Below are 14275 nucleotides of genomic sequence, written 5' to 3'. Positions count from 1 at the left end.
AAAATAGGAAACTTTCCCCCAAAAATGAGGTCTTCTCATTTTTTGTGCAGTTTACAAAATTCTGTCTTAAAACTCTCATTCTTCCTTCTAATTAGGGGGATACCTCTATTAGAAGATTACCACCCCCCCCCCCAGTATTTGCTCTGTAAATGGGATAAATAGCCTTGTGCCTGGAAATATGGATCAAAGCAGCATTAAGCCTCCCTGTAGAATTTGAAAGGTATATGTGTTAATGTATCTGGGTTGCTAGATTAGCCTGTTTCTTCTAAGTACATTTCAAAATTAGATTAGATTTATACAGTGGTAGTTAATTTCAAATGCATCTGCATGTGCTTCTTGAGCATGTTGGCTGTGTGCATGACACATGTTGCTTAAGCATTCAGCTTTTGAGAATGGCAAAATAGCATTATTGTGAATGTCTTAAATAGCATTAAAAATTTACCAGCGTTTCAAATACTAGTACTGTCTTTATTTATTTATTTTTATTTAAATTAATATGATTAAACAGTCTTAAGAGACAGTATGATCCTTGTTGGCTTGTAACTCTAGTTTTTATTGTCTTTTAGTTGTTACATAGAGCATCTGTTGAGGGGCTCTTTTAAAACAACAGCCAAGCACAGACTTTGGGGCTAAGAGGCAGAGCAGCATTCAGCCATGGACCTGCCTCCCTCTAACAGGTAGCAGAGGCCTCTGGCAGCTACATTCCCTTCTGGAGTCTTTCTGTGCCTGAAAAATGAGCAGTCCTGGTGACCTACCTCCAAGGCAGCTGCCCTCCGGAACATTTCCTTGGAAAGCAGCAACCGCCATTTTGAAATGTGAACAACCAGAGACTACACAGGAAAAAGGAAAGAAAAGTCTGGAAGTCTTAGGTGGCTTCACCATTCAGCCTTTGAATGAAAGGAAAGATACGCAACTCAAATTTTTCCCTTTGAATATTACTCTATTGAAATGATTTTTTCCAAACTGATTAGGATTTGAATTTTGTGTTTAATTTTGTTCATAGTGCAAATTTTATTCCCAGTTAAATTATCTTCGTGTGTGCCTCCTTTCTCTAATTACCTTGAGGAACCCCAGCACCTATTGTAAGGAGAAAATGCTTCAGGATATCTCGAGATGCAGATATGTTATTGGTGGAAAGATGGTTCTGTGGAGGACTTCGTTGGGGGAACAGGCTTGCTGAGATAAGTCAAACTGCTGAAAGCTATCTTTGCAGATCATAGGCCTGCATTACCCTGGCCAGAAAGATGGGGTGATTAATACTTTTTTTTTTTTTTTTTTTGCCTATTTTTTGATTAGATGCCAGCTTTGTAGTAAGAACTTGATGTGCTTTACCTTACAAGAATCTTATGAAATAGATATTACTAGCTTCATTTTCTAGATGGGGAAAATGAGTCTCTTACATTGCTTAAACTCACATGGCATCTAATTGTAAAATGACAAGGGCTAGTCTCTCAAGCCTAAGGACCTCCTTGGGGCTAAAGAGTAAAAGAAAAGCCATTTCACAAAGAAGTAATGGTACTTGGAGTAGCATTTCAATAGATTTTCTGGTGAATCCCAGTTTGTAAGCATCTTGAAGGCTAGTTTAATATAATTAATTGCATTGCGTTGGCTCCTTTTGAAATTTTAGGAGAACTGGCTTAAAGCTTACATTTCCTTACCAAATTAGGCTATTCCCTTTCTTTCCTAAACCAGGGTCCTTTTCAAGAGGAAAACTTAACTTCTTTCCTTTTCTAGTCCTCCAACTTGGAAGGAGAGCTTTGTAAGCTTCAAATTAATTACAAATTAAGTACCCTTGCCAAGTTGACTTCTTGCAGTTACACTATTGTTCACACTGATTGCTATCTTTCAGCTCTTTCCTACTAAACAATGGACTGTTTCCTGCTCAGTTCAGTAAACTGAAAATGTGGGGCTACACCTAGTCCCTATTTTCTGGGAGGGCTTTTCTCCTGTATCTTTGCTTCGTTGGAGGAATCTCTAGATACCGGATTTTTATCATTATTTTATTGGTTTAGATAACTTTTTAAGACCTCTGAGAGGCACTGGTCTGCTATTCCGGGCAGGTCATGTCTTAGAAAGGTGAAGTGACCGTACACATGACTACTTCTACCTGGGTACTTTCTTCCATCCTACCTCTGGACCTGATCATTCGTCACTCAGGACCTTGATGCGGCCTCTGTGAGACCCTCCCCAGTGCTCTCCATTTGTGGGAGAGATGCCATTATTTGATTCACGTTGTGCTTTGCAGTCACCTCTGCTCAGGTAGTACTGTTCTAACTGCTGTAGACATGGAGTGATTTTGATAGCACGTTTTCACCTTCTTCCAGATTGAAAATCTGTCGATCTCACTGTGTGTCTTCAGAACCCAATTACCTAGGACTTGATAAGTGTTTGGAAAATTGACCACACTTCTCTTGTCTCTTCAAAGGCTTTTCACAAGTATTATCAGCTTGCAAAGAATTAATTCTATAGGATTCTAGAAGCACAAATCAGGAACGATGCTATGTTTATATTTTTGGTTCTGTGTTCTAAAAAATAAGGTTACCTGTCTCCAGAGTTCTAAAAGAGTGGTGTATTTTCAACCTAATTTCCAGGATGCGAATACTGACAAAGCAGCTAATGTGTATAAGAATGTATTTCATATCGAATTTAAAATCACCTCTACTAAAGTCTTTTTTTTCTATTTCTCTGAGCAACTTTGCACGTAAATGTTTTGATTATGGAGAGGACTTGGTGGGTACAGAATTATAGATATTTGTGTTAGGAGGCGCCATAATATAATACTGCTTAGCATTCTCTGTCATAATTGTTTGTCTTCTCTAGTCTTTAAATTCAGAGGGCAGGAATGTACTCTGTATTATTAACCATTTTGTTCCCTGTATATAGTGTGATACATGATAAATAGACCTTTAATAAATGTCTGTAGAAGAAAGAAAATCGAATAATACTCGTTTGTGTTGTCTTGTTGTTTCATTGATGTGTTTCTGGGAGTATTGTTACCTTTATGTACTTAAAAGTCTGTGGTGGACCCTCAGGCCATATTTGTTGAATGACATGGTAGAAAACAATTGAGACTTTTAGATTTTATTCGGTTTGTTTACATTTTAATTTTTCTGTGAGACTGTCGAGGCCAAGATAGGGCTCAAAGTTCTAACTTTCAGAATTACCCAAAACTGAGTTAGCTGTCAGGGTAAATAGCGAGCTTTATGACTGCAGTGGTTCCCCAAAGCCTGGAGAAGCAACAATGGGAATGAGTCTGGAGTGCTGTAGGTTATGTCCTGCCTTCCCCTGTCTTTAGAACAGTGAGAGGCACGAGCCAAAGGTTAGATTAGGTGAACTCTCAGATTTCTCCCAGTCTCAGTTTGTTTATGAGAGAGGAAGTGAGGAATGAGCCAAGGGATTTTGACTACTTTATTAAGTGATAAACTGCTGTTTTAACTAGTTCTGGGATGTATATTTTCTTTTAAACTGAATGTCTTTTAAGCACTGGAAACGAATTTATGACTCCATTTCCACATGCAAATCCAGCTGCCAGTTCCTTCAGTAAAATGCTTGAGGGTGTTTGGTTGCAACCACTATAATGATTTCTTGGCAGTTTCAAAATTCTTTGAAATTCAACTTTTTAAACAAATGGTTAAATCTAGTTAGAAAACCAGAACTAATCCTTGAAACTGACAGAGGGAAGTCTGTTTCTTTCTGAGGAAAACTGTGGTACTCTTGGGTAAGTTTGGCAAAGTATCAATTTAGTAAAATGTGCCTTGTTTTGTTTTGCTTTACTCACACTCTAGACCTGACAGCAAATGAAAGCAGTTAATCTACATTTACATAGATATATACAAGAAACAAAGGGCAAAACTCCAGTAAACATTTTTTGTTAATCAGTATTGCTGGAATGTAATATCTTTATGTATATGGTTTACCATTAAATCATTCAACTTCATGCCAGATATTCTTTTCGGAAATGGTGAATGGTCTTGATGGATAAGATCTGGTTCTCCAAATTTTTTATTATGTATTCCAGTGTGTAGAGGTACATTTAAGAAATTATATGCATGCAGTACTATACTGATGTTTGCTGTCAAACACATGGCATAATATTAAATGATTAAATATTTGATTCACTTGGATCCTGCCAAAATATATTTCATGATGATATCCTTTGAAAATAATACAAAAGAATGCTTCATTATCATGATAAGAATCTGTTACCTATGATTTTCATACTGAAAATTTTCAACATTTGGAAGCACAGTTTTCTACTGAAGATCTTTAAGAGATTTCGGTAGTTTTGATCCATTTTGTTAAAAGTATGAAAGTGTCAGAGTTTAGTAACGTTTCAAAAAATTGCTGTTTAGTATTAGGGTTGATGACAATTTAATGGGCAATTTTTTAAATTGAAGTATAGTCGACACAATGTTAGGTTAGTGTCAGGTCTACAATATAGTGATTCAACAACTCTATGCATTATGCTATGCTCACCACAAGTGTAGCTGGACAAATTTTAACTGAAACATTTGCTTTATTGATAAATAAGATGAAAAGCTGAATACTGCAGTGATGGAAACATTTCAAAACATCTGATTTCAAAAACTTAGATTTTTATGGGGCTGACAACTCCTACTAGGAATAGGGCAAATGTAAGCTTTGCCCTTTGCTTATGTCTGCTGAAATTTATTTGCAAATTCTGGTTTCTCTGCAAGTATTTTAAGCCATTTGTTCATAGTGTGAGAATTAGCTTAATTAAAGCAGGTAAGTACATAAATCAGTTTAGGGAAGATGCCGTGTCCTAACCATCGCATTGGTAAGCATGCTACATGGCAGGTGAACATCGGACCTTGAAACTGAGTGGCAGTGTCAGTGCTGCTTTGGTTATTAAATAACAGTGGAAGAGGGTTTTCAGTTTTATTTATATAATTACAAATGTAAATAAAAATTCTATTTTTCCCAATATTCCAGTGGATCATCTTTTTGTCTCATTTTGGAAGCCACTGGTTGACAGGATAGGACCTATATCAGCCATTCAGTTGACACATTGGGCTTAGTGTTTAAGTTCTTCCATGGCAAAGATAAAGTCTTAAGACAACTTTGTATCCCCCATGGTAACAGGTAGTAGTATTTATATTGTTGCTTTTGGAGTGTTTCGTAACGTTTTAAACTCTTCACACTTCAATGTTCTCTTTATCCTTCATAGGAATCCAGTGAAGTGTAGGTTTCGTTCCCATTATCAGGTAAAGAAACTGGGGCTTCTTAGTCGTGGCTTACTCAAGTTTACATAAATTATAAGTGACAGAATAAGATTTAAAGGGCAAAGTCCTTTTTACTAAACTTTTTTTCTCATAGTGCATCACATAAAGTATTCAAATATTTGCCAAGTGTATTATTAATCAGGGAAACAGTGGAACAAGTTGATTTGAAACCCCTCAGTATCAAAAAGCAGTTGGGAGAAAATCAGGGTAAATAACTTAAGTTCTAAAATATCCCAGTCTGTTCTTTTTCAGATGGTTAATATTACTAGGTAAATGTAAATAAAATGAGTGGGAACTTAAGGAGGGGTTTGAGAGCGTTTGGCAATCCAGCAGTAATTTTGAAGAAGCAAGTGGATAGCTATGGAATACTAGTAGTTTCCTAACCCTAAGGGCTGGCATGTGGAATTTCTTTACATTTTATGAAATTATGTATTTGTTGAAATTGGCATAAATGAATCTTAAATTATACCATCTGTGCAAGACTGTATTCAGACACTGATGTTTACATAAATGAAATAAAACTCTTAAAAATTTTTTTGGCTACATTTCAAGCTGGATAGTGTGGCCAAAACTTCAACTTCTTGATTGGTAATAATGTCAGAAATCACATAAGAAGTATTTAATAAGAGCAGCAAAAAAAGATACCATGAGAACGTTCCGGTCAAGAAAATAACAGAGCACAGAGTGTGGTCCTCTCAGGTTGGAAGGTCGTGAGCACTTGGCTTCTGGAGTGGTAAATCCCTCCTTTCTACTGAGTTCTGCACAGTGTTATTAACAACTCTGTCCTACCTTTTATAAGGTAATTTCAGGGTCTCTCTAATACCTTAGAAGCACCACACTTCTCTTACAAACTTCATATCTTTTCTGAGTTTCTTGTGTTACTGCTAAACGGGACTTGGCATCTGTTGTTCTTTCTATTCTATTCTTCATTCATTTATTCACTCATTCCATAACTAATTGCTTCCTAATGCCAGTTTCCTAGTTCCTGAATAAACAAAAAGTCCTGTTCTCACAGTGTTTGTTTTTGAGGACAGAACAACCTCATAAGCTGCTGTGAAAATTAAATGGGTTAGTATATATAAAACAGAATCTATGAGGTGGAATCTTTTATCATCCTGATTTTATGGATGAGGACACAGAAAGGATAAGTAACCTGCTTAGGCTCACACGGCCAGTAAGTGGCAGAGCTGGATACAGTCTAGGCAGTCCAGCCTGAAAAACATGTCCTAGACCTCTACCCACCTCCCATCAAAAATGGTAAAAAGACTTAACAAGCCAAGGCAACATAAATACTTGACCGGTGGGGAGGGACAGCTACCTGTGAGGGCTGCTAGAGAATGTAGGTGGCCCTTAAAGGGCTTGGACAACAATTTGGACCTGACTCATGGGAGTCAGTTAATCTTCGCAACTTTTTTTTTTTTTGAAGGAAACAATGGATGAAGCAATGATCCAACCACCTGTGAGCCCATATTTGAATTCTCTCTTCTCCATTTACTTTGCGAAGCCACTTTTTTTTTTTTTTTTCCATAAGAGGAATGCCTGTTATCCCAAGGAATCATTTTGTGGCTCAAATGATACAGACAGAAACCCTTTGCAAATTGGGATTTAAACCTTTGCTGCATGGCGTCTAGGTATCTCCTTTCTGTGTTGGGCAATTGACCAGTATGTTTACTTCTCTAGCTCTTTGTGAGAAGAAAAAAGGGTATGAAGAAGTGGTACGCAGTATGGGGAAGAACCCTTGGGTCTAGGAGCCCTTGGTTATAAATTCTCATTTGACCACCTTCTTTAGGGCTCTTTTTTTTTTTGTCCCCTGAGACTGTATTATCTCTTTGTTTCCTTGAGCCTCTAAGATTGATGAGTGACCTGTGAAGTATTTATAAAGCATGAAGTGACAGGTAAATGTGGAGGTGCTGTCGTGCTGTATGTCAATGAGGAATCTCGAGTCCTTAAACAGATCTGGTAAGAGAATGCAGTGAAACAAGTCATGCTTTGGCGAATTTTTTCCCCCTTTCAAAATAACAAGTCAGCCTTCCTGTCACAGGGAAAGTTCATTTGGTGTTAGACGCAATGCTTGTAACTATGACTCAGTTGTGTCAACCAGGTGCACAAAACCACACTGATGAAAAACATGGGGCCCAGTTCTTCCGACTTGAATGCCCCTAACTCTTTTGGTATGTAGGGAAAGTTATTTCATCTGTGATCTAAATTTCTGCCTAGATGGGGAAGTTTCCCAGGCTTCTCCAGCACGGTTAGCTTGTTGAACCACATGATGTCGTAATGAATTATTTACATCTGCTGCTTTCATCGAATTGTGAGCCTCTTAAGGTCTGGGCTGGGGCCACCTCAGTACATATGTGTGGGCATGCCTAGCACATGCACGATGCCTGAGAAAAATGTGACCAATCAATACTTGATAAATAAGTGAAAGAACTTAGCAAAACACAAAATAGGTTGTATAAATAACAATTTTTTTTTCCAGAAAGTGCAATCCTAATTCCAAACAGATGAGCCTTAGTAGCCTCTAACAACACCTGGACTATCCCTCAGGGGTGTCCTCTTCTAGGACTTTGTAGGCTGTGAGTCTCATTCTTAGGAAATAAAAGTATTTTTTTAAAGTGATTAATTTCACAAAATTTATGTAACACTCTTCATTTTATAAACAAGAAAATTCCACCCAGAGACCCATTTCACCTTTTGTTTCCATTTTTTAAAAACCATATTTCAGGGGCACCTGGGTGGCTCAGTTGGTTAAGCGACTGCCTTCAGCTCAGGTCATGATCCTGGAGTCCCGGGATCGAGTCCTGCATCAGGCTCCCTGCTCGGCGGGGAGTCTGCTTCTCCCTCTGACCCTCCCCCCTCTCATGCTCTCTCTCTATCTCATTCTCTCTCTCAAATAAATAAAATCTTAAAAAAAAAAAAAAAAAGTTAAAAACCATATTTCAGAAAAGTTTTATGTATTTGTATTCAACTTAAGCACTGTCTTGTAATTTCTTTTTCTTCTTAACGTAGGTTCGCTTTTTTATGGTTCTATAGAGGGGTTGATGCACTTTTTCTTATAAGACCAGATAGTAAATGTTCCAGGCTTTGTGGGCCTGTGTCCTCTGAGGCAGCTGCGCAGTCCTGCCGTGGTAGCGTGACAACAGCCATAGACCGCGCAGACACGAGGGGGCCTGATTGTGCTCAGTAAAACTATATTCATAGAAGCATGCAGGCTTCTCTAGCCCTACTTTACTTACCTCTCTCCTACAGAATTCCTATTTATCATGTAGAATGCTGTATAATACTATTTGAGTTATTAATTTACTAAATTATTTTTATACATGAACATTTGGGCACTTTTGTTCTTGGTTTTGTTTTTAGCTTTTCTGTTCTCTTGTGAGGAGTGTCTTCCTATATTTAGCATTTTTTTTTCATTTATGTGTATATGACAGTTTCTATGAGGTACATTTCAAGAACTCTTCAAAGTCTTGTGAGACTGCTTTCTAAAACCTCAAGGGTGAGGGAGCCTTGGCTTAGCCCCGCCTGGCCTGTCTAACCAGCTCACAGCCGAGAAGGGAACATGATCAAGAGCCTGTGCCAGTGAGAAACGGAATACAATGCTAAGGGGTTTAGGTTACATCATACGAGGTTACCCATATTACTGTGTTTTTGATCTATAAAAATAGCAGTTGAGTGTAGTTTTGAATAATAAATATAAATTTTAGTGACCTTCTCATACAACACACCCTCTAATGTCACAGCTCAGTCATATCCTAGGCCTCTACTCAGTGTTCCTCATCCTGAGTTGGGGCTTTGGCAGGGACAGAAGGAGTGGTGAGCTGAACTCATGCAAGTGAAGATATTCTTAGCCAGAGGTAGATAGACAGGTCTCACAATATCATGAACCACAAATACAGATGCAAAGTGTAAGTATCTATGAGTAGTCCATAGTAACTTATCCTGTGCTGGAGAGCTTAGTGGATGGTGAAGCCCAAGATTCAAATCCAGCTCTTTGGGATTGTAAAGCCAGACATGTTTAACTCCATTCCTAAATAGATGATTTAAATTCAGAGAGAGTCAGATGCAATAAGGTAATTTTACTTGATGTATAGTTTAGCCTATACATGCCTCTAAACTCAGGGTTTCCAAACCACAGGCCTATTTTTGTTTGTTTTGTTTTTTAGATTTTTATTTATTTCAGAGAGAGAGAACACAAGCTGGGGAGACAGGCAGAGGGAGAGAGGGAGAAGCAGACTCCCCGCTGAGCAGGGAACCCGATGCAGGACTCTATCCCAGGACCCTGAGATCATGACCTGAGCTGAAGGCAGACGCTTAACTGACTGAGCCACCCAGGCACCCTTCACAGGCCTGTTTTTGTAAATAAAATTTTATTGGTACACAGCCTAGTTCATGCATGTCTGTATTCCGTATACATCTTTTATATGGCAGTGGCAGAGTTCAGTGGTTTTGACAGAGGCCTTATAGTTTGCAAGCCTTAAAATATTGATTTTCTGGCTTTTAAAAAATAAGCTTGGCAACCCCTGCACACAGGTAAAGTACTATCCGTCATATTAATTAGGAGTTTGCAAACGATAGCCCATGAACCGAAAATAACCTACTGTGTACTTGTGGAAAGTATGCAACACAGCTGACCACCGTGCCAGTTTGTTTATGTGTTGTCAGACTGCTTTGGGCTTTTGTTCCGTTAGATTAAGTCAATGCCTGAAATTGGCCCAAGTCCCTCCTCATTGAAATTTAGTGTGATTTTTTCTTTTCTTCCTCCCAAAACTCTGTGCTCTCATTCTGGATTATGTGTCCCTCCTCCATGAGGAGATGTTATAATGTGAGTGTTTGTAAGCTCTGGAGCTTAAGTATGAGTTCAGATCCCAGGTCTGTCACTTCGTAGGTGTTTTTCAGTATTAACTTTCAATGAGACAAAGGGCCAGATTCGTGAAATTAAATGGAGAACATATTTAATAATCAGGTTCCTCTTAGCTCCCCCGTAATCAGAATGTCCTACTCAATGGTGAGGTTGACAGAAGAAAGGATTTTGTTGTTGTATGGAAATGTTTCACTCTTTGTTTTGTAGTTTGCCGGAGTCCATCTTCTGTGAGTAGAAAAGTATAGTCTGACAGCCCGAGCAGAATTTTGTTTCTGCCACTTCACAGCTCTGTTTCCTTAGGAGCTCTGTAGCCTCTCTGAGCTGGGCCTCCACTCCTTTGCTGGTAAAATGGGGTTATGGAAGCCTCCTTCCTCATAGGCTTCCTGTGAGGATTGAAGGAGGGAACTTTTGTAAAATGCCTGGAATGTGGCAGATGCTCTAAAAATGTTTCTTTCCCTGCTTTTGATTCCCAGAAGTGTTTTCTTAAGTAAATTTTGTTTGGCACTCAGTGATGGTAATCATAGAAAAGTTTATTTCTCATCCTTTTCTAGGCAAATTCTCAGAATGTAACCTCTCAGGGTGAAGTTTTTATTTTGGTTGGCAGGCTGGTTCCCAAGATGAAATGAAAAAGGAGCATCTTGACTGTGAATGGGAGCCAGGGAAATGGACCTGAGAAATGAACATCAATTCACTTGACGTTTCCTTCCCTGTTTTGATTGCAGTATAAAGAAGAGGGTCACACAGTAACCAGTTACTGCAACGAGACCCTGCCCGGATGGGTGCATGACGTGCTGGGCCGGAACTGGGCTTGTTTTACTGGAACCAAGATGGGAGCCATCCCTGAGAAAGTGAAGGTGAACACAGCACACTCTGAGAGGCTCCGGGAAAAGTGAGTCGTCACCAGTGGGAGATACATTTAGTTTTGTTTTAGAGTATGTAGCAGTATGTGTCTAGATTAGTTCTTGGAAAATTTCTTTTGATTATATAAAATTTATTTGACTTACAAACAGAAGCCATATTCTATAAAAATTCACTGGTGTTGAGTAATGGAACTGAGAGGAGAAAGTATTTTTTTCACAGCACTCCGAAAGTAATGGACCAGTGATGGCTTTAAAGGAAATTTATATGAGAGACTATAGAATTGCAGTGACTAATAAAGAAAAATCATTTTATTATTGCCATGTGATAACATGTTGTAGAACACTTGTAGATACAAGTGTTTATGTTGCAACAAAGGTAGGTGATACTAACTGAAATCAATTTTACACAAGGCAGTGAATAACCGAAATAAAAATTTTTAGTATTGATGGAGTGTAGTAGTTTGCTGGGGCTGCCATAAGGAGCCCAGACTGCGTGGCTTATGCAACGGAAATGTATTTTCTCACAGTTCTGAAGGCTACAAGTCCAAGATCAGTGTCAGCAGGTTTGGTTTTTTGGGAAGCCTCTCTCCCTGACTTGACATGGCCACCTTCTCCTGGTGTCCTTACACGGCCTCCCTCTGTCTGTGTCCTGCTCTCTTTTTCTCATAAGCACACCCAGTCATATCAGGGTTGGGACCACCCATATGACCTCATTTTACCATAATTTCCTTATTAAAGGTCACATCTCCGAATATAGTCACTTTCAGAGGTACTGGAGGTTAGGACTTAAACCTGTGAATTTTGGAAGGACACAATTCAGCTTACAACGTGCAGTTAATGTTTTTGTTAAGTGAGGTTCAGTTTAAGTAACTGAACCACACAAACAAGAGATTTCAGATTTTATTCACTTGGAAGGAAAAGATAAATGGATATTAATGGTAGCAACTTCTTCCTGTTTCATTTAGTTTGTCAAATCCACTTGAAAGGACACATGAATAAATCATCCTAAGCCAGGCCATGCTGGGAGTGAATGATTCTGTAGTAGAGAGGTTGGGGACAAGAGTTTAAAGAGGACAAATGGTGCTTGTCTGGGAAGGTACTCACCAAGATCTAAACTAATACATCCCCTCCATTTTGAATTTACCTTTTAAATTGCTTTGCTTGGCTTGATCCTTAACAATACATTTCCTATTACACTGTTCACTTTTCACCCTACCATTTAGGAGGTACTATGTACTAATGTGTTCTTTTTGATTATTTCAAACGTTGCCTCATTTAATGAAGAAGCTATCAGCTGGAGTGCTCAGAACCTATGTTACTGCACCTATAAAATGAACATTGGGGACTAAATTACCTTCAAGGTCCCTTTCAGCTCTTAAGGATCTGTCATCCCATAGTAAAGTATGTTATTTTTAATTTCCTTGGATCTTAAACACTGAAAATAAGTGTTTAAGACCTACCTTGTCATTATTATAATGCACATGTCAGTGTCTGATATTTGCTAGACGTCAACGATAAGGGAAGTAGGGCTGAGTTACTATTGCTCGAATAATTCAAAATCAATAGTGACTCATCAGTAGAAAATACTTCAAAATATACATTTACAATTTAAAAATTTACCCCCTTGTCTAAAGAGACAAACAACTGTAACTTGTTTTTGTTGTTGTATGAGTGTTGTCAGAAATATGATACAGGCAGTTTTAAAATCTCTTTAGTAAAGGTACTTCTCTGGTTTCATACTTTGCAACAAGAAGGGAAGAACTTTGATAAAAACATATGAACGTTCTGAATATAGTTGCACATCTTTCTTATTATCTTCAGTGCTCCCAGGTTTTTTGACTATATCAAAATACTTCCTCAGTGAACATCTAAATAAAAAGAGAAAGAAAAGTTCACAGTGTGGCTAGATGTACTCAGATTAGGTGTATCTTGCTTTGCATAATTGGGAAGTCTTGGATAATGAGTCACACTTGAGTGACGGAATCTTCTCTAGTAGAAATAATATGGTGTATTCTGTAATTCCTAGCACCTGGCACATAGGTTTGATACATGTTTGAATTGTGTGACTAATCAACTCCCCCAATCTTTTTGCTTTGTAAACATGTTCTTTGTGTTGGATTTATTTGTATCTGTACCCAAGCATTTGATAACAGGGAAACCAGTCCTTCTCAAATTTTAATGTTACTGTGACTCAGCTGGGAATCTTGTTAAAAATGTAGATTCTGACTTAGGTGGTTTGGATTGGGTACTTAGAGGGCTTTCAGGTGCTGCTGCTAATACTGGACTCAAGAACCAAATTTGAGTAACAAGGATATAAATCCAGGTCCAATGTGATCATTTTTTTGCATCCTATGGTAGTAATGTTTGCCATGTTATATGTACATGATACACAGTTCCTGCCGTCCTCTCCTTTTATTATTATTATTACAAAGTTAGAAAGGTTGCATTGTAGAAATCGTAGAGGGTGGGGAAAGGTGGTGATCCTGCATTGTCACTCAGATAACCATTTTTGGCATTTAAAAAAAGAGTATTTATAATATAAATTTCACAAAACGGTTAATTCTATCTAAACTTCCTTGATATCCTTTTTTTTATTATGTTAGGTTAATCCCCATACATTACATCATTAGTTTTTGATGTAGTGTTCCATGATTCCTTGTTTGTGCATAACACCCAGTGCTCCATGCAGAACGTGCCCTCCTCAATACCCATCACCAGGCTAACCCATCCTCCCACCCCCCTCCCCTCTAGAACCCTCAGTTTGTTTTTCAGAGTCCATAGTCTCTCATGGTTCGTCTCCCCCTCCGATTCCCCCCCCTTCATTCTTGCCCTCCTGCTATCTTCTTCTTCTTTTTTTTTTAACATATAATGTATTATTTGTTTCAGAGGTACAGGTCTGTGATTCAACAGTCTTATACAATTCACAGCGCTCACCATAGCACATACCCTCCGCAATGTCTATCACCCAGCCACCCCATCCCTCCCACCCCCCACTCCAGCAACCCTCAGTTTGTTTCCTGAGATTAAGAATTCCTCATATCAGTGAGGTCATATGATACATGTCTTTCTCTGATTGACTTATTTCCCTCAGCATGATACCCTCCATTCCATCCACGTCGTTGCAAATGGCATAAACTTCTTTGATATCCTGCCTTATTATTTAATGTAGTATGAACACTCTTCCATATCACTTGTTAACATTAAAAATAAAACTGCCAATTATTTTACCAGCAAAATATGGTTTTATTCGGGAATAGCAGGGAACTGCAACTGCAACAAGCAAGCTAAGGCAAAAACTGTAGGCCAAGCTG

General features: G+C 38.4%; 1 protein-coding gene across 2 annotated transcripts in view; it reads left to right on the top strand.

Annotated features, from left to right (window-relative positions):
* The window catches only part of CTSC (cathepsin C), a 40621-nt gene that overhangs the window by 8065 nt on the left and 18281 nt on the right, over positions 1–14275 (top strand). The window contains exon 3 of one of the 2 annotated variants that reach the window (XM_036081915.2): positions 10827–10993. In XM_036081915.2, the coding sequence (XP_035937808.1) occupies positions 10827–10993 (167 nt within the window). Of the gene's footprint in view, positions 1–566; positions 2945–10826; positions 10994–14275 lie in introns of those variants that run through there. The other variant, XM_036081918.2, reaches the window with a different exon arrangement.

Source organism: Halichoerus grypus, chromosome 11, assembly GCF_964656455.1.
Source record: "Halichoerus grypus chromosome 11, mHalGry1.hap1.1, whole genome shotgun sequence".
Taxonomy (NCBI): Eukaryota; Metazoa; Chordata; class Mammalia; order Carnivora; family Phocidae; genus Halichoerus; species Halichoerus grypus.
Note: the sequence above shows the minus strand (reverse complement) of the source record. Positions and strands in the feature narration are given on the sequence as shown.